General features: G+C 40.3%; 1 protein-coding gene and 1 long non-coding RNA gene across 4 annotated transcripts in view; one reads left to right on the forward strand and one right to left on the reverse strand.

Annotated features, from left to right (window-relative positions):
* The window catches only part of LOC138353691 (uncharacterized), a 236,081-nt gene that overhangs the window by 8,533 nt on the left and 202,402 nt on the right, over positions 1-25,146 (reverse strand). The window lies entirely within an intron of this gene.
* Positions 444-21,456, forward strand: LOC123768218 (pyrimidodiazepine synthase). Of its 3 annotated transcripts, none has more exons than XM_045758662.2 (6): positions 444-612; positions 5,821-5,926; positions 8,504-8,723; positions 11,483-11,627; positions 11,914-12,017; positions 16,663-17,344. In XM_045758662.2, the coding sequence occupies exons 1-6, from the start codon at positions 552-554 to the stop codon at positions 16,786-16,788; spliced, it is 762 nt and encodes a 253-aa protein (XP_045614618.1). In that variant the 5' UTR covers positions 444-551; the 3' UTR covers positions 16,789-17,344. The 3 variants fall into 3 exon arrangements, with proteins under 3 accessions (XP_045614618.1, XP_045614619.1, XP_045614616.1); XM_045758660.2 differs by lacking the exon at positions 16,663-17,344 and adding an exon at positions 17,670-21,456 and having other exon boundaries at positions 447-612; XM_045758663.2 differs by lacking the exons at positions 11,914-12,017; positions 16,663-17,344 and adding an exon at positions 17,670-21,456.

Below are 25,146 nucleotides of genomic sequence, written 5' to 3' on the forward strand. Positions count from 1 at the left end.
ATGCTTCCACTACACATAAGGGGCATAACTGGCCGACCCCTCACAGTGTTCAAGAGAGAACTGGATAAGCACCTCCAAAGGATACCTGATCAACCAGGCTGTGACTCATACGTCAGGCTGCGAGCAGCCGCGTCCAACAGCCTGGTTGATCAGTCCGGCAACCAGGAGGCCTGGTCGACGACCGGGCCGCGGGGACGCTAAGCCCCGGAAGCACCTCAAGGTAAGGTACTAAATTTGAATGTCATCTGTCTGTATGTACTGTCGCTATCTAGAAACCTAACATTATGTTTGTAACTCATCTTGTATGTATGTACTTTTACCTGAATAAACATTTGATTTGATTCGATTTGACTAAACAAAAAATTGGGCTACTCTACTTGCAAATTCGCTACTTTTTGACCGTCAGCTCGCTACTTTTAGTAATTTGGAACTGGCAACCCTGAGACAAATAGCAAATACACCGGAGGAGAGTGATATTGGAGGAGTCATGGTGAGAAACACCTCCAGCTGGCGGCCACCAGTACTCTCAGAGACTCATAACCTCGCTGATAATGGCCAACCAGGCTCGGCTCTCCCCCCTCGTCACCATGACCACCAAGCATCTCAGTACAGGTGAGTTTCCTCAAGTTTAATATAGTTCTCAAGGAATTGTCAAATCTATTTAATATTTTTTTTTTATTTTTTCTCCGGAGGGCTAGTTTATTGGGTAACGTTACTCATCCTGTGATTGAACATACCGCCGTAGCAGCATGTACAACAACCCGCTGGGCTGTTTAATAGGAAACTAATAATAGGTCCAATAAGAACAACCCGTTGGGTTGTTTATCCAGTTCTTGTACCCAGACGCAGCTGGGACTTACGTGAACAAACTTTAACATAAAGCAAGGGATTCACATCTTGCAACCCTCTCAAGATTATGTTTATTTTAAGGGTGCAAAGTCGGGCGGAGGGGACCTTTTATGAACTTTATTTGACAAAATAGTTTTCCTAAATCAATGTGGAGTTTATTAAATTACACATTTATGATAATATCCGTAATGTCGAAGATGGGATCAATTCCCCGGTTGATCTGATAATGTTGCCTCCAGGCAACAAGAATCCAAGAGGCAATCAAACTGTCATGTAATTAAAATGGAATTGGTTCAAGAGTGATGTACTGGCCTGTTTTCTGTTTTGGGTCCTCTGGCTTAGGCTGTTAGGTTAGGAGAGGTCACATTCAATTAACGGTTTTCATGACATTTTGAAACCTTAGGAGAACTTGCTGCCCTTCTAACCTACCAGAGGACCCTTAACTTGCTGTTTGGAAAAAAAAATCCAAAAGTTTTGCAAAAACAATTTTTTTTATATATATTATTCTTAAATTCTTTATGAAATGATGAAGATTTCCATTATATTATATATGATTAATTTTGTTTTAATATGAATTAAAACTAACATACAAATACAACCAAATCCAACAAAATCTACCTAGCCTAACCGATCATAACCTAACCTAAACTAACATAACTAAGTCAGTTTATTTATTTATGTATATACAAGAAGGTACATTGGGATTGTGAGGATACATAAAATGGTAATTACAATCTTGTAAAGCCACTAGTAAGTGCAGCATTTCGGGCAGGTCCTTAATCTAAGAAAATTTAAGTAGGCAAATACTTGCAAAATTTATAAAAATGATAACAGTTACAAGGCAAGAAAAAAAAAAAGAGAAAATTGTAGGTATACTAAAGCACATAGGTAGCTCAGATTGATTGCAATGACAGCTTGAATGGTAGTTGACAAAAATTAGTAGGCACAATACAGCATATGGCTAGCACATAAAAGAAGACAGCAATGAACACAATGATAAGGTTGTTTGGGTTAAGTACATAAAAATTAGGAGATTGGGTAATACTAGGTACAGAGCAAATTTAAAGCTCAGTGTAGGAAACTAAGAAGATGAAATTAGGTATTTTTTGGTTTTGCTTTTAAATAAGGCAAAAGTTTGACAGCTTTTCAGTTCACTAGGGAGTGAGTTCTATAGACTAGGTCCCTTAATTTGCATAGTGTGTTTACACAGATTAAGTTTGACCCTGGGGATATCAAAGATATATTTATTTCTGGTGTGGTGATAATGGGTCCTATTACATCTGTCCAGGGAGAGTTTCAGAGCATGGTTTGCATTTAAGAACAGGGTTTTGTAAATGTAGTTGACACAAGAGAATGTGTGGAGGGAGTTAAGTCTGCCCGAAACGCTATGCGTATTAGTGGCTTTGCAAGAATGTAAAAATATCAATCTTATGTAATCTCACAAACCCATTGTACCTTCTTGTAAATAAAAATTATTATTATAATTATTATATTATTATTAATACTGTATTTAGCAATTTTAGGGATCTGATCACAAGGGAGCTGAGTGTTGTCAGAAAGCAGAATTAGTTATTATTCTGATAGCAGATTTTTGCTGGGTGATGATGGGCTTAAGGCGGTTTGCAGTGGTAGACCCCCATGCACAGATACCATAATTAAGATAGGGGTAGATTAGTGTATAATATAGTGAGAGGAGAGCAGAGTTAGGAACATAATATCTTATTTTAGAGAGTATACCAACTATCTTAGAGACTTTCTTAGTTATGTGTTGAATGTGGGTGCTGAAGTTGAGTCTCTTGTCTAGGAATAGGCCAAGAAACTTGCCATCATTTTTATTACTGATGTTAATGTTGAAAATGTGTGAAACATGAAACGAAAAGTTCCAAAGTGTGTTTTTGCAAAATGAAATCAGACCAGACACAATAAGAATGCCAGAGAACAACATAAAGCACACAGAGGTGTCTAGAGACGAAGTGGAAAAAATGCTCAAGGAGCTAAGCAAGAACAAAGCAGTTGGTCCAGATGGAGTTTCACCATGGGTTCTGAGAGAATGCTGAGCTCAGGTGCACATTCTACTTCAACTGATTTTTCAGGCATCCCTGTGTACAGGAGTTGTAGCTGATGTGTGGAAAAAGGCTAACGTAGTTCCACTCTACAAAAGTGGCAGCAGTGAAGACCCCCCCCCCCCCTTCAATTATAGACCTGTATCATTGACAAGTGTAACAGTCAAAATATTGGAAAAAATTATTAAAACTAAATGGGTAGAACACCCGGAGAAAAATGATATATCAGACAGACAGTATGGTTCACCACTGAAACTACTGTTCGCAAAATCCTTAGACCAAGATTGGACGACATCCCATCACCCCCTCAGTTGGAAATACAGTATGCAAATGTTACCCCATTTTCAAAAAAGGCAGAACGAGCTCGGCAGAAAACTACTGGCTGATCAGCTTGACATTACACATCTGCAAGTTCATGGAGAGAATCCTCAGAGAGGGAATCATTCACCATTTTTCAGTGAAAACCTTGTACAATCAACACAACATGGATTTGTTAAAAACAGATCCTGCCTTACAAACTTACAAGCTCACATTTTTGGAAATGGCAACCAGCTACTCAGACAAAGGCAAACCAGGCATGACAGGGCAGATCTCATTGAAACTTTTAAAATACTGAACAATTTAGAGGATGTTGATCCGGATATTTTCTTCAGAAGGTCAGATGTAACACGAACAAGGAACAACGGTTTCAAGCTCAACAAGCCACAATGTAGAACTGAGAACAGGAGATGCTTTCCACGAACAGGGTTATTAACCCATGAAACTGCCTACCTGCCGAAGCTGTAACTGCCAAAACTGTGTTGAGTTTTAAAATACACCTAGAAAAGATCATCAAGGTTAATGGGGGGGGGGGGACCTTCGACAAGCTGTCAGCTTCCTTTCCTTGTCGAGACCGCGAGGGTTAGTGGCTCTTGGGTAAATCAGGTATGTTTATGTATTTATGTATGTGTATATTCACTCACTTTTGCCTTGTATCGAGGTTGCCCCAAGGTCTTCCTACTGACCCTCCCAAGGATGTAATCCCTCAACAGTTGCCTAACTCCAGTGTACCTATTTGGTTGTAGGTGAACAGAGGCATTAGATAAAAGGACACCTGTATATCGAATTCAAGATCCCCAATTGCTAGTTGAGAACAAAGCCAACTGTACTATGAAACCCTATTGGGTACACTATACTTAATTTTTTTGTTACCAGGCAATGTCTTACTGCAACGAGTATATACTGTATTTCATATTTTTCCTTGAAGGAACAATGGAACTGAAATTGCTCTGTGCCATCATAGTATCTTAAATCAATTAAAAACCACATACAGTAGTTACAAATGAATTCACATGACAATAGGCTATTAACACTTTCGCGCTATCTGGACGCGCCGGCGCGTTCGGTTTCGTCTAACGTAAACGCATAGTGGACATAAAGTTATGTCAACTTTTAAAATATTTGTATAAAATTCAATTTTTATCCGATTTACTTTGGGTTTGTTTCAAACTGCGCGCTATGAGGCTCTCTTTCTCACCACTAGGCTGCATGGTACAATAAGTTCATGAAAGGTGTGGATAACGTCGATCAAATGGTATTTTGTCCCAAACGGGTTGCAGGTGGGTGACTTTAGCCGTTTATACTGGTAATTCTTCCCCCATATCATGTATTATATGCATATGTCTGTTTAGGGAATTTTATTCCGATCAATATACAACCAAAAATAACTGTGTGCAACAAGTATAATCTTGACAAACATAACAAAAGTAAAAATATTTCGTGTGTGTTTGACGCTCACTGATATGTTCCAGCGTTGTTTTATATTTGTCGCTATTCTAACTTACGCTTTGTTGATATTTTTTACCTATGGGCACATAGAACATTCTATTGCGAATACATTGACATGAAAATGAATGACGTACATAGAAAATTAATGTCATGAGAGTGAAATAAGTATAAACTTTCAAAGCGCTGTGCGTCGTCCCGTCACCGATACCGGGTAACAATTTCACCACTTCCCACACTCTTGCGGGCGGGCTGCATCAATATTCAACGCTTATATTCATATCACCGTGTTGGGAATTTCATTGCGAGTCCATTGATACCAAAATTAACGCTGTAGAACAAGTGTGGAGGTGATTATAATCCCAAGAGTAAAAACATTTTGTTGCTGATGGGCGCTCACGGCGAGTCATCTACGTAGTTATTTATTTGGTGCTGGTATCCCTATATGTTTCGTGACTTATTTTACTAATGTTCTTCTAGAGAATTTTATTGCAAACACGTTGGTGCCAAAATGAAATACGTAGCATGAGAACTAAGGTCAGGAGAGTAAAAAGAGTATACACATTTTTGTTTTTACGCTTAAGCGATAAAAACGCAGCGCGCACATTCGGTTGGCTGAGTGACCTTTGCGGAGAGCGCGAAAGTGTTAAGTCTAGGCTGTTCATTGAAATCTTTGTCTGTAGTGTAGTGTAGTATAGTGTAGTGCCAAGAACATAAGAATTATGGAGTACTACAGTAGTACTCCATAATACTACAGTAGTACTACAGTAGTACTGTAGTACTACTGTAGTAGTACTACAGTACTATGGGCCTACTTATTGGCCCATCTTAAGTAAGTCTGTTTAAATCCACCCCCTGTCCTGAACCCATACTCAGTCATACATAAGTCAGTCTATCTTGAAAACTGCAAGCTGATGGCCTTAATTTGCTGCTGCTTACACTTTTCTTCTATAACATCTTGCATTATCACATGATTGATGCCCGAGCTGGTGTCTCTTCCAGAAGAGGATTGAGTAGGAACTGCTGTATACTGTATTCCATATGATATTAATAATTTAAATAATTATTTTATGTCTGCAATCATATATCGTGCACATCAAGAAGTACTGTATATAAAATTGATAAAAGAAAAATTTATTGGCAGGATCAGCATGTCCTCCACTGGGAGATGGAGTTATGCGATGCTATAACATGACATATTGCCCATATGCCCAGCGAACACGCCTTGTTCTCGCTGCCAAAAACGTTACGTAAGTTGTATTCTAGAAATCATAATTTAATGGTTACGTATTCAATCCTTGAAAATATCTAAAAAATAAATCAAGAGTATGACTTGTCATCAGGTAAAAAATTTATTTGAGAGTAAAATTAATATAAATATTTTAAGAAAAGTGCATTTTTGTTGATCTGGCACAGTGTAAAACTCTTATACAAATATTCAGAAATGCTCTATTCACAAGAACAAAAAAACAAATTCCCCTGGGTGTTGTGTACATGATTGCTAAAGGAAGCCCGAACTAGTCTGTCGATAAAACTAATGCATGCCACTAATACCTCGCTCCTTGAATAAATCCACAAGGGCCGTGGCGAGGCCCTTGCTGGACTCCTTGTTGCTGTACAGCAGGGTTTGCCTGGACCCATCAACCTCACTTGTATCCTGATTGTGCTAATGACAAGAGCATGTTCTAGGACCAGTCATGTTGTCACATCTTCACACTTTATCAAGAATTTGATGCACTTAAATTATAATGCTGGTAATATTTATAAAACCTATTTATCCTTTGATATATGTCCTCTAAGTGTCTCTCTCATTTACAGGCTACTTTTTGTGTTTGTGGGGTTGAGTTTGTGAGCTGGTAAGTTGCTAGCAGTAGTTATATGTGGTCTAGGTGAGGCCCCGAAACACCATTTAACATTTTTTTGGGATGAACGACTAAGTACAATCATCTGCTCTTGGTCGGTCCATCGGGTAAAACCATTAATTTCATTTGGTGCACCTATTGCAAATTAAAACCGCTCTCGCTTTCACTGGGTTCGGCCTCCAGATGCCATACGTCGGCTGCTATCGCTGGCTTCCTCTTCGTTTTTTTTTTTTTTTTTTTTTTTTTTGGTTCAATGCCTTGGTGCCTACCCAAGCCCTTGCTCGAGGTGTTTACGAACGTGTCGTCTCTTGGCTGGGGCTTTGTGACCAGTGCTCACCAGGCCGGCCAGGGGCGGTGGGGCCCGTCCTTCTGTTGGGCCCACAGCACAGTGCGGAGTTCACGGCTGTGTGGATGTCGCTTCGGAGGCTTCGGGTTGCTTGAGCTTCGACAATCCGGCCACATTCAGACTGCTTCCCGGTGGTTCATTGCCTGAACTGCGGGGATTCGATGCAGTCCTTGGCTCTTTGGGGCTGGCTGCTTTGGGTGACTCGTCTGCCGAGTTATGGAGTATGGCTTTCTTGGCCGTTCACGTTCGGGGGATGTCCAATATTCTGGTGGACGGCTTGTCACGGTTCATTCCTCTGTCCCCAGAATGGACGATTGACGCCGACTCGTTCAGTTGGCTCTGCCGGATGTACAGCTCCTAGAGGTTGACCTCTACACATCGGCGTGGTCAAGGTGTCACCACTACTATATGGCACCCTTCCACGACTGCGAGGCCATCGAAGTCTATGCCTTCAAGCAGGACTGGTCGAGGTGGGGTTACCGGTACCTCTTCCTACCTCTACCTCCGACACCCTAGTGTGGCCTTGGGGCATGTTCTTTGTAACCATATTTTTGGGGTTCAGCCATCCTATGGGTGTCCTTGTTTTGTGGACTGGCCTGCTTTGCGCACAGGTGTTTTAGGGGCCACTGTGTGTGATGGCGGCATGGTTTCTAACTCAGTATCTGGCACCCACGTGTTAATTGTTCTGTGTTACCTATTGGTTTGCTTTCTGGCTGTGCTCCCTCCTTCCTGGTTGATGCCCATTTTGTTTCTTTCTCCATGTATAGGTAGCTTCAGGTAGCCACAAGGGGGTTACCCCCTCCCCCCACCAGAAAACTAGCATTGAATGTAATGAAGTGCCACTTTCTGGGTGAGCCCTGGTGGTTTCCTGTCACCCTTCCTCCCTCCAGGGTGTTGGGGGTATTTCCATCATCGTAGAACTGAGGGTGGGCCAGCTGGCTGACCTCTGGTTGCCTCCCTCCTCCTCCCGCTGAATGAAGGGGAAGCGAAGCAAACAAGCAGATGCTAGTTTCATGAAATTTTGATAGTTTACATTGTTACATTGTTGGGGAGCTCTTTTGGCAATTTTGAGGCTGCAGTCTCATTTCTAACCAGGAGTGGTTTCTTTTGTCTTGCAGACTTTCTGGGTGCTTTTCTGTTGGTGGCAGAATACAAATGAAATTTGTAGAAAGTTTTATAACCCTACTGCTCCCTGTGCCTCTCTGAGGAGGCCAGATTCTGACTCGTGGTCCCCAGTAGACCGAAAAGAACTCTATGACTAATGGCATGTAGTAGTTTGGCACTATATCAGCAAGTAGCTTCAGGGAGACATTGGGGCTTACTCAGAAATTGGAGTTCCATTACCATCAATGCTGTGTTTTTGAACATCATGAACCTTCTTTCCCTTCATTACTTTCTAATAGTCCTCTGGGCTGTTACTTCTCCACCACATTAAAATATGAAATGAGGTGGAAATGTTCATTATTAAAATATTAAAATACCTGCCCGAAAAGCTATGCGTTTCAGTGGCTTTACAAAAATGTAAACACATCATGCTATGTACTCTCATAAACTCAATGTAACTTCTTGTATGTATATAATTAAATAAATAAATAACAAATCAATTTGGCTAATTTCAGACATGAGATTGTTAATGTTAACTTGATCACCAAACCAGAGTGGCTATTTGAGAAGAATCCCTTTGGTAAGGTACCAATTCTAGAGCAAAATGGGCGGTGCATATATGAGTCACTGATAACATGTGATTATTTAGATGAGGTCTATCCTGAGCCACCACTCTACCCAGCTGATCCTTTGAAAAAAGCAGAGGATCGAATGTTCATCGAGCGCATCTCACAGGTGTGTACATCAGTGTCAGTAGGATGCATGTATACATCATTTAATTAAAATTCAGATTTCATAAAACTTCTTAATTTTTTTATGTACTTAAACTCAAACTTGTAATGAATAGTCCTATCTCATTTTTTCATATGCACACTTAAATAATTAGCTGTATTGTATTTGTAGAACTTGTACAAGTAATAAATTATCTCCTGAACATGATTTTTTTATTGTGACAAAATTTTAATTAAAGAATAATTGGCACATAGGTCCCTATATTTTTTGTAATCACCCTCTCTTTCTACTTGTTTGTTGGCAATTTCTCCAGTGACTTTATGATAGTTGCTGTTTTAGTTTCATTAATTAGGTTAACATTTGAAGAATCACTTGGCAAATGCATTAACTAGATAACTGTGATGCTGGGGAGAGGACCTGGTCTGTCTGGCACTTCATCTGTGAAATACCTTTTTGGAACAGACTATGGGACCCATGATATTACATTTTACAAAATAGTGTGGGGCAACATAGGTTGCCCACAACCTGACCTAATGTTAGGTTGTGACGCATTACCTCTTTTCTCAATAGATGGCTCTGAATGTCTAATAAGCAACTGACAAAAATCTTAGTTTCTTTATAAAGCTAGTGAATAGCTTCTAAAAAATATAATTTTCTGTGGAGAGCCCCTTCGGCTTCCCGGTAGACCATGGCAACAGTCAATGTCAATCGTTGGAGTTCTTTGATTACCGGGAACCACAAGCCAGAACCTGGAGCCAGAACCTGAGTCCCTCAGAGAGACACGAGGAGTCATGGCCTATAGAAATCCATCTGTAGTTGGAAACAGTCTATGTCTGCCATCTACCAGGTCAGGCACCCAGAAAGATAGGAATCCCAAAACAAACTACAGCTGGTTAAACATTGCAAACCAAAAGCCGAACGAGCAGGCAGAACTCCCAGATCACAAAACAAGCAAACAAGCATGACGTCACCACAGCTGTCACACCACTGCCTGCACAACTTCCCTTCTCCCCAGTAGAGGGAAGGGGGGAGCCCCAAACTCTTCATACCAGCTATCAACCTCATTTCAGAAACTATATAAAAAGTTAAAAAAAATGCCGACCGGAGGGAGGGAGAAATGCCAGGGAACCTCCGGGTCTCGCCCAGAAAATGGTATTTCATTACATTCAATGCTGGTTTTCTGTAAAGAGCCCCTTCAGCTCTCCGGAGCTACCTAACCAAAGATAAAGAAAAAGAGGGACTTACCCGGGAGGCGGCCGCCACTCGCTCCTCAATGTGAAGTCGAGACAACTGGCTGCAGCCTGCGACCCAAGGCTACACATGCCCTAGAAGGGCATGGAACATTGACGAGGTACAGTGCAGCCAGGACCCTGTTTGACCTCCAAAAGCTCCATGTCCGAATGTCAGCCCAAGACATATTAACGAAAACAGCAGCCAAAGCCGCAAACTTACGAACGTCGTGGGGTACGGGGATAGACCGCAGGCTGGCTGGACCATATAATCATGCTGACGACCTAGGAGACCCACGCCCAGGAACCGGGAAGAAGAGAAACCGGGTCAACCCAGAGCCCGTCCCCTGTCACGGAGGCCGTGGCGGGCAAGTAATGGCAAAGGGCCGTACCCGGACACAATTCATAATGCAGCCCAAGTCGAACAAACCAGCCATCTACAACCCAAGGACCCCTCTGGAAAGCAGCAGTCTCATTCTTTGCCAGAAAAGGAGACAGCTGCAAACAAACCACGAGGACCGAAAGAGCAGAAACCCCTTCGAGGGAAGAGATCATGAAGCTCCCTGACCCAACTTCCCCGCGGGGGCCAATGCCAACAAGAAAAAAGCCTCAGAAAAACAGTCCTGAACCGAAGAGGCCATCACAAACTGAGGAGAAGAGCGAGAAAAGAGAGCACCCAGTCCAACGACCAGGATAGCTCAGGTAGCACAGGAGCAGGCCAGAGGTGAAACAATGCCAGAGAAAGCTTGCAGAACGAAGCAGAAGTGACACCCACCCTGAATGCAAGCTGAAGTGGCTCCACCAGTGCCGCACACTATGAGGCGACAGTATTCGGCAATGACAGTCCTGAAACAACCAAGAGAGAAAGGACAAGACAACCTGATCAGAAATTGAAGACAACCTACGATGAGACAAGAAATGCCAAAAGGACTAGAAGGAAACTTCATACTGCCGCCGAGACAAAACTCGCAGGTGGGACACCATTAATGAAGCCATCTGATCACCATACAAGTGGTGATAAACTCGCATCAAAAAGACCAGACACGAAGATCGGAGGAGAAGATCGAACCAGCCACGTACCGGATTGGACCGATCTGCTGAAAGCTTTATAATATTCAGTACAATAATTTCTGAGTAATAATATGTAAAATATAAAAGCATACATCCACATAAACTCCACATCTTGTTCCTACTATATATCATTCTATCACTTTTAAAGAAAATGTTTTATTGTTTTATTTTGCAACAAGGGGTGACATTTAAATAAAATCTTCAGTGCAACAGTTAACAAAATGGTCAGAGATGGTCACAGCTGAGATTTTATTAGGTGTACCTTATGGCATAGACTTGAATATATACACGAGAGAGCACTTTAGTTTGTTAGAATATCCACAACTCTGTATTTAGATATGCCTAGCATGTGGGATGCCTTCATGATACAGTCAAAGTGTGTAATTTCTTTTAGTCAGTCTGGTTACAAACATTTAAAGCCTACATGTTTACTAATGATATTTCTAATATTTATTCTCCCAGATAACTACACCTTTATACAAGTTATACTATTCAAAGGAGGACGAGCAGACTCAAAAATCCTGCGATGATATCAAATCTGGACTTGATGTGTTTGAGAATGAGCTTGTAAAAAGAGGCTCTGAATTCTTTTGTGGTGGTAGGCCTGGTAAGATGGTGTTGCTGCTGGTTCATGTACAGTATATCATGTCATGATTTAATAGTACACTGCTTTCTTTTTCTATGATAAAAAGAGAGTAAACTTACAAATGCTCAATATTTATTTTTTTTCTAAATGGGGCATACTACAAAATTATAGAAAAATAAGATGAATATTGGATTTAATTGATTTAATATACTACATCCAGCCAAGACTGATGGATGCCTACTACTATTATTATACGTGTGCAAAAACAGTATTAAAAATTTAATACACAGTGCTGCACATCCCACAGGTATGCTAGATTACATGATATGGCCATGGATGGAGAGGCTTCCTATGGTTCAAATGTTTGCTGGAAATGCTGGAATCATCATCCAGGATCGTTTTCCAAAACTGGTGAGACTTCTTTTTAACCCTTAAATGGCGCATGGCTAGATACCATTTGACACCCACAGGCGCATAAAAAAAAAAATAATAATAATAATATTCTTCCTAACCTATTAGTTTGTATTCACTGATCATGGGAAAAATAATAAAAAAAATCATAAGTGGCATATATTGCCCGCTATAGGGTGGGGAAGTCTGGCAAAAAACAGGCGCTGACTCAGCGTGCGTCCCAGGCAATCTGTTGCTCGCCAGCTGTCAGACCGGAGTTGCCACAAAGAGATAATTACCTAATTATTTCAATGTCTCTAATTGATTTTTCGTAGTTTCTTTGCTGTAATATTATTCAATAGTGTGTTATATAAAATGAGTGAATCATCGCTGTTCTCAAAAATATGGTGTGCATATTGTTGATTCAATTGTGTTCATCAAACAGTGAACAAATACTTTGTCGGTTATTACACTATATACACAGGTTATATACCCATACATATACATACACACACACACACACATATACATATACATAAAGTATATATGGAAGCTGATCAGAATTACATTTCACCTTTGTGAATGTACATTAATGACACTATGTAAAAGACACATCTAACACTTTATGTAGGGCATACGTAAATCTGTGTATCTATGTATTTACGTATGTAGGTTAGCTTAGCATTTTAAAAGCACCGAATCACCTTCTGTGGTTGAGTGTTCAATAAACCCTTGAACTGTATGTTTAACACTTCTCTAACCCTGTCCATGGAGGACAGAAGAAAATGTATATATGCTGGTTAGCATTGTAAATGTGTGGCCACGTCTGTGGTAGAAAATAATAATAAAAAATAAATAAATAAAAAAAAAACAAAAAAAAAAACAGGTTATATATAAGTATCTGCATGTTTTGTTCACCATAACGAACCACTAAGTTGCTATTATGAGTCAAAAAGTAACGAGGAGTGACCGCCACATTCCAGCCAGCCACTCACTCCCTCCCTCAACACCTCACTCACCCACATTCTCCTCCCACTATACTGTTTTTGCTTTTATTCACTATATACAGACGTTATATATAAGTATCTACATTTGTGTTCACCATAGCGAACCACTAAGCTGGTATGGTGAGTGCAGTCAATAAAAGGTGGCCACACACACTCAAGACAATGCCACTACCTTCCCCTCCCACAGCATTACTCCTCCCAACATGGAGCACAGCACTAAATATCACCACAATCCTGCTATTATCAGAATCCTGGTCAGTTTTATCACAGTCAGGGGGCTTCAGTAATACTATCACTGCTAAATAATAGCAGTATCATATATATTATGGCATTTGTAGGCGATGCTGTGGTCACAAGCTGAACAGCGGTGCTATGAGCTCTTGCTGCATGTGCCAGCCTTGGTGGCTTGCTCAATACCGACGCTCTAACACCCAAGAATATTGGCCTGGATTTTTTTTCTAGGTGGCATCTGGCAACTATTGGTTGTGGCTGTACTATAGCTGCCCCTATCCCAGGGGGGGGCGTTTAAATTATAGCGTTAGACACGAAATCATATATATATGATTTGCGCGGTTTAAGGGTTAAGGGGCAATTCTTGTCTTTCTCATATTTTCCTATCATCCTAAAATCACTGACATGTTTCTTTAAATTGAGGCCTTCTTCTAAACTTACTATTTTCTCAATGATTTTCATCTCTTCTGCTACTCTGTCCACCTTAGAAGATATTTCCTTTTCTAAACACGCCAAAATTATTATGGGTGGCCACCCAAAAATGTGGTGTTGGTTGCTATGCTCCACGTGCAAGGTCTTGCATTTGTCGATATTAAAAAGCATTTGCCAGTCTTCTGACTATTTGTGGAGTTGCTGTAGATCTTTTTGTAAAGCGTCAATATCATTTTCATTTCCCACTTTACCATAAATCTTTGTGTCATCTGCAAATTTGATGATATGGTTTGTAATATTCTCATCTATGTCATTAATGTATATGACAAAAAGGGTTGGCCACAAAGTGGACCCCTGAGGTACCCCACTTGCCACATTTCTCCATTCAAATTCGTTCCCATTTAGCAGGACCCTTGGTTTTTTTTTTTTTTTTCAACCATTGTTTTATTCATTCTAGTATTTTACCATTTATTCCATGGACCTGTAATTTCCTTGATAGTCTTTCATTTGGTACCTTAACAAAGTTCCTTGGCAAAATCCATGTACATTGGTACCTTCATTAACAATTGTAATCTATTCCCAGAGATGCATCTCAACCAAAAATTCGTCAACCAAAACAAATTTTTCCCCTAGAAATAATGTAAATTGAATTAATCCGTTCCACTCCTCCAAAAGTATTAGCTTAAAAATAAATTTTATACCGATTAACATTCATTTTATACTAGATATAATACAGTATTGTAGCTATCTTACCTTGAATGAGGACTCTTGTTGGCGTATGGAAGACGGTGAGGAAAGGGGGAGGAGGAGAGGGCCAAACACTAACACCTTGCAAAGGTGTTAGTGTTTGGAAGGGAAGTCCCTTTCCTTTATAACATCAGGCAGTGATGACTTTCCTGGGATACACTCCTACATTTTGCGTGCATACCACTAGGACCTGTTTGTGGCTCACTACAGTACTTGGTTTTTCTCTCTAAACACCTGTCTAGCGACACTTGTTTTTCAACAACCCTCGTATCATTTTCATGTTTACAAATGATCTCTTGTTTTTTCTCTATGGTCATCCTCACAATTATTTTCTCAGGTTGAACTTTACCACTGACTTTCTTGGGGCCCATGGTGTAATATATAATAAGAACATTTATGTAAAAAAAAGCAAAGAAAGCAGGCAAATAATGAAATTCTTCACAAAAAATTCAAGCGTCGCAGCAGTAATCACTATGCAGGATAAACTTGTAAACAAACTGAGAGTGCCTCACCCCGCACCCCCAGCACCATGCACTCGTTCAACCCACATGCATACAGACAGACTTCGTCTTCCAAGTCAACCGTTGTACACCAATTCAAGTTTTACGATGAATTTGACGTCATATAGCAAAAAATTTTACTCTAGGGCAGTCGTTAACCGAGATTCCACTACACTACATCCTCTGGAAGGCCTTTGTCTTAATACACTAGCTGGTAACCTTTTAAAAAAATGTGAGCAGGTTTGTAAGGCAGGATCTATTTTGAACAAAGCCATGTTGTATCAATTGTAGATGATTGTTCACTGAAAGATGGTGAATGATTCTTTCCCTGAGAATTCTCTCCATGAGCTTGCATATGTGTGATGTCAAGCTGATCAGCCAGTAATTTTTTGCTGAGCTCTTTCAGCCTTCTTTGAAAACAGGGTGACATTTGCATACAGTATTTCCATTCAAGGGGAACTATCCCTTGGTCCAGAGATTTTGTGAAAAGTAATTTAATTGGTAGGCATAGTCCTTCTGCCAGCTCCTTTATAACTCTGGGTTGAATTCCATCTACACCAGGGGTTTTTGTGTCTTTTAATATGTCAATGTTCTTCCTTTTTATGTTGCATGTTATGGGTATACTGTATAGTATACCTAAATTCATTCTCCTCACCTGTATACATTTTTGTGGGTGATGGGATGTCATCTAACCTTTTTAATGTGAACACTGATGTAAAATATTCATTTAGTGTGTTTGCTGCCCTTTTTGTCATCTAATATAATTTGGTTAGTCTCATCTATTAAGGGTCCTACAGTCTTTTTTTTTTCTATTTCTTATATAGGCATAGAATGATTTTGGATCTTTCTTTGTGTTTCTGGCAAGTTACCTTTTCTAGTTATTTTGGGCTAATCTCAATTTTCTGGATGACCAAGTTTAATGCTCTTTTGTATACCTCATAATCTTTAATGTTCATCGGGGATTTATACGTTCTCCATCGGTTCCTCTTGGTTATCAATGCTCGTTTTATGACCTGTCTCATCCATCTTGTTCCCTTTCTGTTCTTTCTCCTTTTTTGGCACATTTTTGAACAAGTTCCATGATGACCCTTTTGAAATTTTGCCATGATTCTTCCATGCCATGCTCTCCTATCAGCTCTCTCCAAGAGATGTTTTGCAGTTCCTCACTCGTTCCGTAATAGTCTTCCTCAATGGTAATCTAGAAATTCATTATCATTTACCTTTATGCTGGTTTCTATACTCATAGTCCATCTTAAAATATGGTGAGCACATGAAGGGGTTAACTTTTCCCCCCACCTGAATTTCATCAAACGTGCTCTCTTCTGATGTTAGCACAAGATCTAAAATGCTGCTACAACGTGTGGGCTCTACTGCATGCTGTATGAGAAAGGAGTCCTGTACCAGGTCTAGGAATTGTTTTCCTTCTGCTTGTGATGTTAGATTTGTCATCCTTAAAGGATAATTTTTATTTGCCAGGGGTAACAGATGCTTAGTAGCTTTATCTCATGCCTGACTTTACCTTGTGCCCATAGCAGTACAGCACTGGTTTGAAAGCACTGTAGATTCATGTTAACAAAAAAAAAAAATTATGTATAGGATGAGGCTCAAGATACATCTAGAGCCTATGAAAAAACTCTTAAGCTAAGGCAAGTCATAACCCATTGAATGCATTTATAAGTTCAAATGGATAGAAAAGTAAATATATAGAAAGACATAGATAGCATGATTAACTTCATACTGTATTGGCAGATGTCTTGGATGGATGATATGATGGAAGATGCTCCAGTGAAAGCAACATATTTGCAGCCTGAGGCTCATGCAAAATTTGTCATTACATTTGATCCAGACCATTCAAGATACAAGAGTGCTTTGTAATATTAAGGGACCTAGTCTATGGAACTCACTCCCTAGTGAATTGAAAAGCTGTCAAACTTTTGCCTCATTTAAAAACAAAAATAAAAAGTACCTAATTTCATCTTCGTAGTTTCCTACACTGAGCTTTAAATTTGCTCTGTATCTAGTGTTACCCAATCTCCCAATCTTTATGTACTTAATCCAAACAACTTTATCATCGTGTTCATTGCTGTCTTCTTTTATGTGCTAGCCATATGCTGTATTGTGCCTGCTAAGTTTTGTTAAACTACCATTCAAGCTGTCATTGCAATCATTCTGAGCTACCTATGTGCTTTAATATACCAACAATTTTTCTCTCATCTTTTATTTTTTTTCATGCTATGTAACTGTTATCATTTTTATAAATTTTGCAAGTATTTACCTACTTATAAGTTTCTTAGATTAAGGACCTGCCCGAAACGCTGCGCGTACCAGTGGCTTTACAAGAATGTAATTACTATGCTATGTATCCTCACAATCCCAATGTACCTTCTTGTATGTATATACTAGTATATAAATAAATAAATAAATAAATGTATAGTAATTATTTAGAACTCAATTTGACCTCTGGTTTCCAACTAACCCAACCCAGGGAACCCAGGGTCGTAACAAGTAGTCACAATACAAATGGATAAACAATAGTAGGTACAAGGTTTTGCAAAGTTTACAAGTAAATAAATAGCTATGCATTTAATTTTGTTTTATGTAAATTACAGTGAGGATAAAAGGGACAGAAATAATATAGTATGTTGGGGAAAGTTTTTGAGATTGTAATATCAATGGGAGGTTGACTTAGATGAGAAATAAACTCCAGTAATGTACTGGAGTATAAAAATAATTCTAACCCTGTATATTACCCACAGCTGTCTTGGATGGATACCATGAAGAAAGATGCAGCTGTAAAGGTCTCATTCATATCACCAGAGACTCACTTCAAGTTTATCAAGACACATTTGAATGGAAGTCCAGATTATGACATGGAGCAATAAAGAATTTAATCATTGTCATCATACATTAAAATGTTTGTATGGGTGTGAGTGACCTGAATTTACCTGAGGGCCACCATCTCTCTCTAGTCACCTTGATGGTGGATAGGAAGCCAGCAGTTTGTCAAACGTCCCCGCACATGTCCTGATGATTTTTTCGAGTTGGATTTTTATTTTTAACAGTGTTTTTGCATTATGCTTTCAGCGGGTAGGCAATTCCATGGGTTAACCCTATGAGTGAAAAAGCATCTCCTGTTTTCTGTCTTATATTGTAGGTTGGTGGGATAGAATCCATTGCTCCTTATTTGTGATACTTTTGGCCTTTTAAAGAAGTGGTCTGGGACAATATTCTCCAAATTGTTCTGTAATTTTAAACTTCACTGAGATCAGTCCTGTTATGTCTGGTTTGCAGAGTTGTTAGCCCTGTAGCCCTCAATTGTTCCTGGTATGGGTCAACTTAGTTCTGGGATGATTTTTGTTACTTGGTGTTGAACTTTCTCGAAAGCCGATGTTGTTCTGAAAATGAGGTCTGCATACCTGGATACAATAATCCAAGTGGAGGCACACCAGAAGTTTATTCAATTGAATAACTACATACTTTTCCTTGAGGTCAAAGGTAAGTAGGTAGGTGTGGGTTTACTATTTGTATTTACCATTTTGTGCCTGAATGATCAAGCTGTTAGCTCTATGACTCCGCCTTTTTTTAACCGTTGGTTGTGTAATGTACTGATTCCCGACCTAAATTTTTTTTATATTATATCTACTGTATAATATCTACTGTGTAAGGCCAAAACTGTCGGTAGTTTCAAAGTGTTATATGACAGAATGCTGGGAAGACGGGACACAGTGAGCGTAGCTCTCATACTGTAACTACACTTAGGTAATTACACACACACAGATCTGGGGGTTGATATTACACCAGACCTGTTCCCTGAAGCCCATATCAAAAGGATAACATCAGTGGCATATGCAAGGCTGGCAAACATAAGAACTGCCTTCAGAAACTTGTGTAAGGAATCATTCAGAAATTTGTATACCTCATATGTCTGACCAACACTGGAATATGCAGCTCCAGCATGGAGCCCACATCTGATTTACCTGAGGGCTATTAACCCTAGTGGCCTTAACGAGGACAGGAAGCCAGCAGCTTGGCAAAGGTCCCCCCCCCCCATTTGCCTTGATCTTTTCCAGGTATATTTTAAAACTTGACACAGTTTTGGCAGTTAAGGCTTTGGCGGGTAGGCATTTCCATGGGGGTAATAACCCTATGGGTGAAAAAGCATCTCCTCTTCTCGGCTCTACATTGTGGGTTGTTGAGCTTGAAACCATTGCTCCTTGTTTGTGTTACATCTGGCCTTCTGAAGAAAATATCTGGATCAACATCCTCTAACTTGTTCAGTACATACATTAAAAGCTTCAATGAGATCTGCCCTGTCATGCCTGTTTTGCAGTGTTGTTAGTCCTTTGGCTTTCAAGCGTTTCTGATACGAGAGATGACTTGTCTCTGGAATGACTTTTGTTGCCCCGTGTTACACCTTCTCCAAAGCAGCTATGTCCTTCTGAAAAGGAGGTCTACATGTTTGGATACAATAATCCAAATGGGGACGCACCAGAGATTTATACAGTGGAACCATTACTTTAGCGTCAAAAGTACGCTTGATTATCTCAAGAATTTGGTTATCTTTTATGACTGCTGCACCCACCTGTTTTGCAACTTTTAATGAGTGGTGCATTTTGACTCCAAAGTCCTTTTCTTCATCGAACTGCTGTAATGTAATGCTATTAATTTGGTAGTTGTGGCATAGGTTGTTATGCCCCACATGCATGATCTTGCATTTGTCGATATTAAAAAGCATTTGCCAGTTTTCTTCCTTGCCCGTTGGCCTTTTGATACTGGTAACAAACTACGTGCTCTCGAGAGTAGTGTGTCCCCATGGCCTTCCTCCTACCATCGTAACTGGCGGTGGGAAACGGCTCCAGCGAGGTTACATATTGATCATACACGTAAACTCAAACTCACAGGCACTTAATGGAATGCCGCCCTGCTCCTTATTGTCCAAACTGCATTATCCCTCTTATGGTGTGCATATCCTTGTTGAATGTCCTGATTTCCAGGACGTGTGTGTCTTGCTTCCCAACCGTCCCTCGCGGTCACTTGTCCCTCGATAGAATTCTTGGTGAAATGGATACCTTTGATATTGTTCGCCTTATGCATTTCTGTTCTCATATTGGCATCCTTAGTGATATTTAGAACCCTATGATTATTTCACACATTTGATGGTGCTACATAGCCTTCCTGGCTTAGGGCCTTCTTTTGATAATTACTTACTAGCCAGTTTTCTGACCATTTGTGAGTTCATGTAATAATAATATTTTATTTACGAGAAGGGTTGGTGAGATTACATTAGAGTGATATTTTTACATTATGCGTGTTGGTGGCTTTGCAAGAGTGTTTCGGGCAAGTCCTTAATCTAACATACCAGGTAAGGTGAAAAAGTACATTGTAGCAAGGTTTTATATCAACAATATAAATTGACAGAGGTGATAGTGTAGATCTCACATGGTGTAGATTTCTTTGCAAGGCTTCAGTATTATTATCATTTATAAGAAGCAGGGCAGAGCTCCATTAAGTGCCCGCGAGTTAAACGTATATGGCCAATACGTAATCTCATCAGAGCGGTTTCCTACCGCCCATTATAGTGGTAGAAAGAAGGCCATGGGAGGACACTACTCTTAAGAGCACACAGTTTGTTACCAGTAACAGAAGACCAGTGGGCAAGGATTGAGGAATGAATAACTGGGTAGAAGTCTGAATACAGGACACCTTTACGAGAGATTGGCCAAGTGTGGATAGCCTCTTTAGCAGCAGCGTCTGCACGCTCATGTAAGGACACCAATATGGCTGGGAACCCAGAACTCCATTGTCTTAAATCTGCTGGAGATAAGAAACAGCCAATATAGGAGGGGTAAAAGATTTTCAAAACTTAGGAAGAGGGACCCTCCGCTGGGACAAGGACGGAACGACACGAGTGTAACACCGTAAAGGTGTTTGGTTTTGTTTTAATTAATATATACATACAGATACACGAGTCAGAGACAAAGATTTGAGAGGCGCTAGTATGTCGACCTGAATCTCGCACCTCTAAGCGTTAATGACCTGAGGTCAGCTCATGCGAATTTCACCTTGCTTCTGTTAATCTGATAATTGTAGCCTGATAGCCTTCAAACAAGCCGCCAGTTTTAGGTGTGGCTTGGTAGAGAGCCTGGAGCTATCTACTTGTGGGCGGAGTTAGCTACTAGGTTTCCCAATATATACTGAGGGAGCATAGGAGGATAAGGGATAGGAGAACAGCCAGTAGAGCACAGCAGAGGCCAGCCGCCGAGATAGGCTGTCAGTCAGCGGGGCGGGACAGTCTCTGTCAACTACAGACCCCCCCCCCCCTCCCTCTCAATCCAGCTATAGGTAGACACTTGGCGAGTTGAGCATGAAAGGTGACTTAGTCGTGTTTACAAGTGTTGTGTGATGATCAGGGGCAGACAGTTGTAGGGTTCTCGAATTCTTGGATGATGACTCACTTTGTATATTAATCTTGAACATTAAGTTGAATTGCTTAAATTATGATACTTATCATGTGAAATATAATTGATGAATTTATTGTTTAAATTGTCTTTAACTGTGTTCCCTAGAGTTTTTGAGTTAAGATGAGAAAGCCTCTGCGGTTACTGGTTTCATGATTTTAATGAGTACATGATACAGATGGAACATACTAATAATGACCTCTTGATAACATCTTTGAGAATATTGTGATACAGGCAAGTTACATTCCTTGTCTTGTAGATACGGACAAATGAATGGATGGTGGCAGCATTTCTTCTACTATCTACTCTTCTACTTCTACCTATCTACTACTCTCCCTCCACCCCTCTCCAAACTCTCACTTTCAACTGACGACCCTCCTCGCTTCTCCCACTTCTCTACCTCTCTCAACTCAAACCCTCACTAATTACTTCATTATTCATCTCTTCCCATGCGTGTCTCATACGTTTGTGGCAATGAAATGTGTTTTAGAGTTCTCTAGAGTTTCGGGTAGCTGATCAAGTTACGTCGCCTTGTAGTCATTGCACCTAGGTTACAAGGTGTTGAACGAGACAGGCTGCCGTAGGAACACTAGGGGGTGCTCTAGAATAGTTAGCTAACTGAGGGCGGGATAACGGACTAAAGAGAGCTGTTTCTCCCCGGCCTCGTTAGTTAACTGGGGGGGGGGTGCTGGAATAATGGACTACAGAGAGCTATTTCCTCCACCCCCCGTTACACGAGAAGAAATATTGGTAAGACAGACCGAAAGAGAATCTTGTAGGTTCAAGTATAGTTGAGAATCAACTATACAGAAAGAGGTGAAGGGGGAACAGGGACCACAGGAGCGGTAAAGGTCAAAGTACGACATAAGCGAGAGTGAGAGTGTTTTCAGGACCGTGAAAGGTAGTGAAGACAGTGCATGGCGATCCTGCAGGACGCCTTGTTTCAACATATACAGGCTTAGGGTAGGAGTTGAACGAAAGGCACCACAGCTGAGGCACAACCCGGTATAGTGCAGAGCATCCAGACGGCGAAGAGAAGGAGAAGCAGGGCAACCATAATCGATTTTAGACAGTGCGAGAGGGGAGTGTGTGCCTATCTGCTTCGCAAGAAGTATGAGACAACACCCTTAAGTAAGGAGAGGGCCTTGGAGCATTCAACTCCGAGGTAAGAGAGATGGGGCGACCAAAGACAAACGAGTGTCAAAGATTAACCTTAAAAGCTTAGCAGAATCTTTGTTCACAAGGGGATGACCATAAAGCGACAATGTGGGACGAAGAACGACTTGCTTCCGAGTAAGTCATAGCACACGTTTTAGTTGTAGAGAACTTGAAGCCATGATTGATGGTCCAAGACGACACGGCATCAATCGCAAGTTGAAGTTGTTAAGGAAAGGCAAGTCATCGCCTCGACCGCAGAGGGTAAAATCGTCGACATAGAGCACTGAGAAGATGCCAGAGGGAAGGGAGGAAAGAAGGACATTGAGGGCAACCAGGGGAAAAAAAATAGATTGGTGCTTAGAACACTATCGTATTGCCGCCCCTCCGTGGTGTGGGGCTCTCATACACCTCTCTAGGACCGGTGAGAGTTGCCTTCGCCTACCTCTCCTGACCCTCGTTAGGTGTTGTACATGCAGTAGGGAACCATATAGGGTCCTTGGAGGGGCTGCCCTAAGTGGATGACTGGGTGTCCATGCTGGGGCAAAAGGGAGAATGAGGTCTTTGCACCAGTGTGGGAGAATGGGCAAAGCAGTAGGACTTCCCTGTTAAAAAAGAGGGAGCACCGCTGCGTACGTTGTACCCCCCCCCCCCCCTGCCTGCACTGGCCCGCGCTCGGCTGCCCTGGTAGGTGGTATCCCTTGGTTCCAGGCCCCAGAATTTAAAAAAAAAAAAAAATAAATAAATAAATAAATAACATGTTTATTTAGGTAAGGTACATACATACAATAAATTTTTACAAAGATTGGTTGACTTATAGGTAGAGCTAGTAATAATAATAATAATAATATTTTATTTAGGTAAGGTACATACATACAATAAATTTTTACAAAAGATTGGTTGACTTATAGGTAGAGCTAGTACATACAATGCCTAAAGCCACTATTACGCAAAGCGTTTCGGGCATGATAAACTTAAATGACAAGCTTAATACTAATTGAGCATAATGGGAACAATTCTCTGAATATGTTAGACATTAAGTCACTGCACATTCTCTCATGTGTATTATACATATATAAAACGCTAAACTATAATGCCAATCCTGATCTCAAAAGCTTCATAGAAGGTTGTAACAGAACCCACGAGCATCACACCAGAAATAAATACAGTTTTGATATTCCTAGAGTACGACTTAATCAAACTAGAAATGCTCTACAAATCAAGGGGCCCAGAATGTGGAATGACCTTCCCAACCATGTTAAAGACTGTACCTCTCTCAACCAGTTTAAGTTAAAAACGAAGCTATACCTAATAAATTCCCTGTAACCTACCTTACCCTTCTATTGTCAACCAATGTCTGTTTTTCTTTAAAGAGCGCTGTTTGTCGACATAATTGTATTTGTGCTGCTTTTTCATCTATGTTTTCATTTCTTGTTTTCATTCTACTCATTACAATACAATACAATACAATACAATTTTATTTAGGTAAGGTACATACATACAATAAATATTTACAAGGATTGTTTGACTTATAGGTATAGCTAGTACATACAATGCCTAAAGCCACTATTACGCAAAGCGTTTCGGGCATGATAAACTTAAATGACAAGCTTAATACTAATTGAGCATAATGAGTAGAATGAAAACAAGAAATGAAAACATAGATGAAAAAGCAGCACAAATACAATTATGTCGACAAACAGCGCTCTTTAAAGAAAAACAGACATTGGTTGACAATAGAAGGGTAAGGTAGGTTACAGGGAATTTATTAGGTATAGCTTCGTTTTTAACTTAAACTGGTTGAGAGAGGTACAGTCTTTAACATGGTTGGGAAGGTCATTCCACATTCTGGGCCCCTTGATTTGTAGAGCATTTCTAGTTTGATTAAGTCGTACTCTAGGAATATCAAAACTGTATTTATTTCTGGTGTGATGCTCGTGGGTTCTGTTACAACCTTCTATGAAGCTTTTGAGATCAGGATTGGCATTATAGTTTAGCGTTTTATATATGTATAATACACATGAGAGAATGTGCAGTGACTTAATGTCTAACATATTCAGAGATTTGAGTAGGGGTACCGAGTGATGTCTGGGGCCAGAGTTGGATATTGTCCTAATAGCAGCTTTGTGTTGAGTAATTAGAGGACGTAAGTGATTTTGGGTAGTAGAGCCCCAAGCACAAATACCATAGTTGAGATATGGATAGATAAGGGAGTAATAGAGAGTCACCAGGGCAGGGCGTGGTACATAATATCTGATCTTAGAAAGAATGCCCACAGTTTTTGAAACTTTTTTTGATATGTTTAGAATGTGTCCCTGGAAATTCAGCTTGTGGTCAATGAGAATGCCAAGGAATTTGCCATCTAATTTGTTACAAATTTGGGTATTGTTTATTTTGAGATTTATTTGATTAGAGGATTTATTGCCAAACAGAATATAGAAAGTTTTGTCAATGTTAAGGGTGAGTTTGTTGGCAGTTAGCCACAGATGGACTTTATTTAGCTCAGTATTTACTGTGGCATTTAGAGCAAGGGGATCAGGACTGGAGTAAATGAAGGTTGTGTCGTCAGCAAATAGAATTGGTTTGAGGTGTTGGGAGGCATTTGGAAGGTCATTAATGT

The sequence above is a fragment of the Procambarus clarkii genome, chromosome 59, assembly GCF_040958095.1.
Source record: "Procambarus clarkii isolate CNS0578487 chromosome 59, FALCON_Pclarkii_2.0, whole genome shotgun sequence".
Lineage (NCBI taxonomy): Eukaryota > Metazoa > Arthropoda > Malacostraca > Decapoda > Cambaridae > Procambarus > Procambarus clarkii.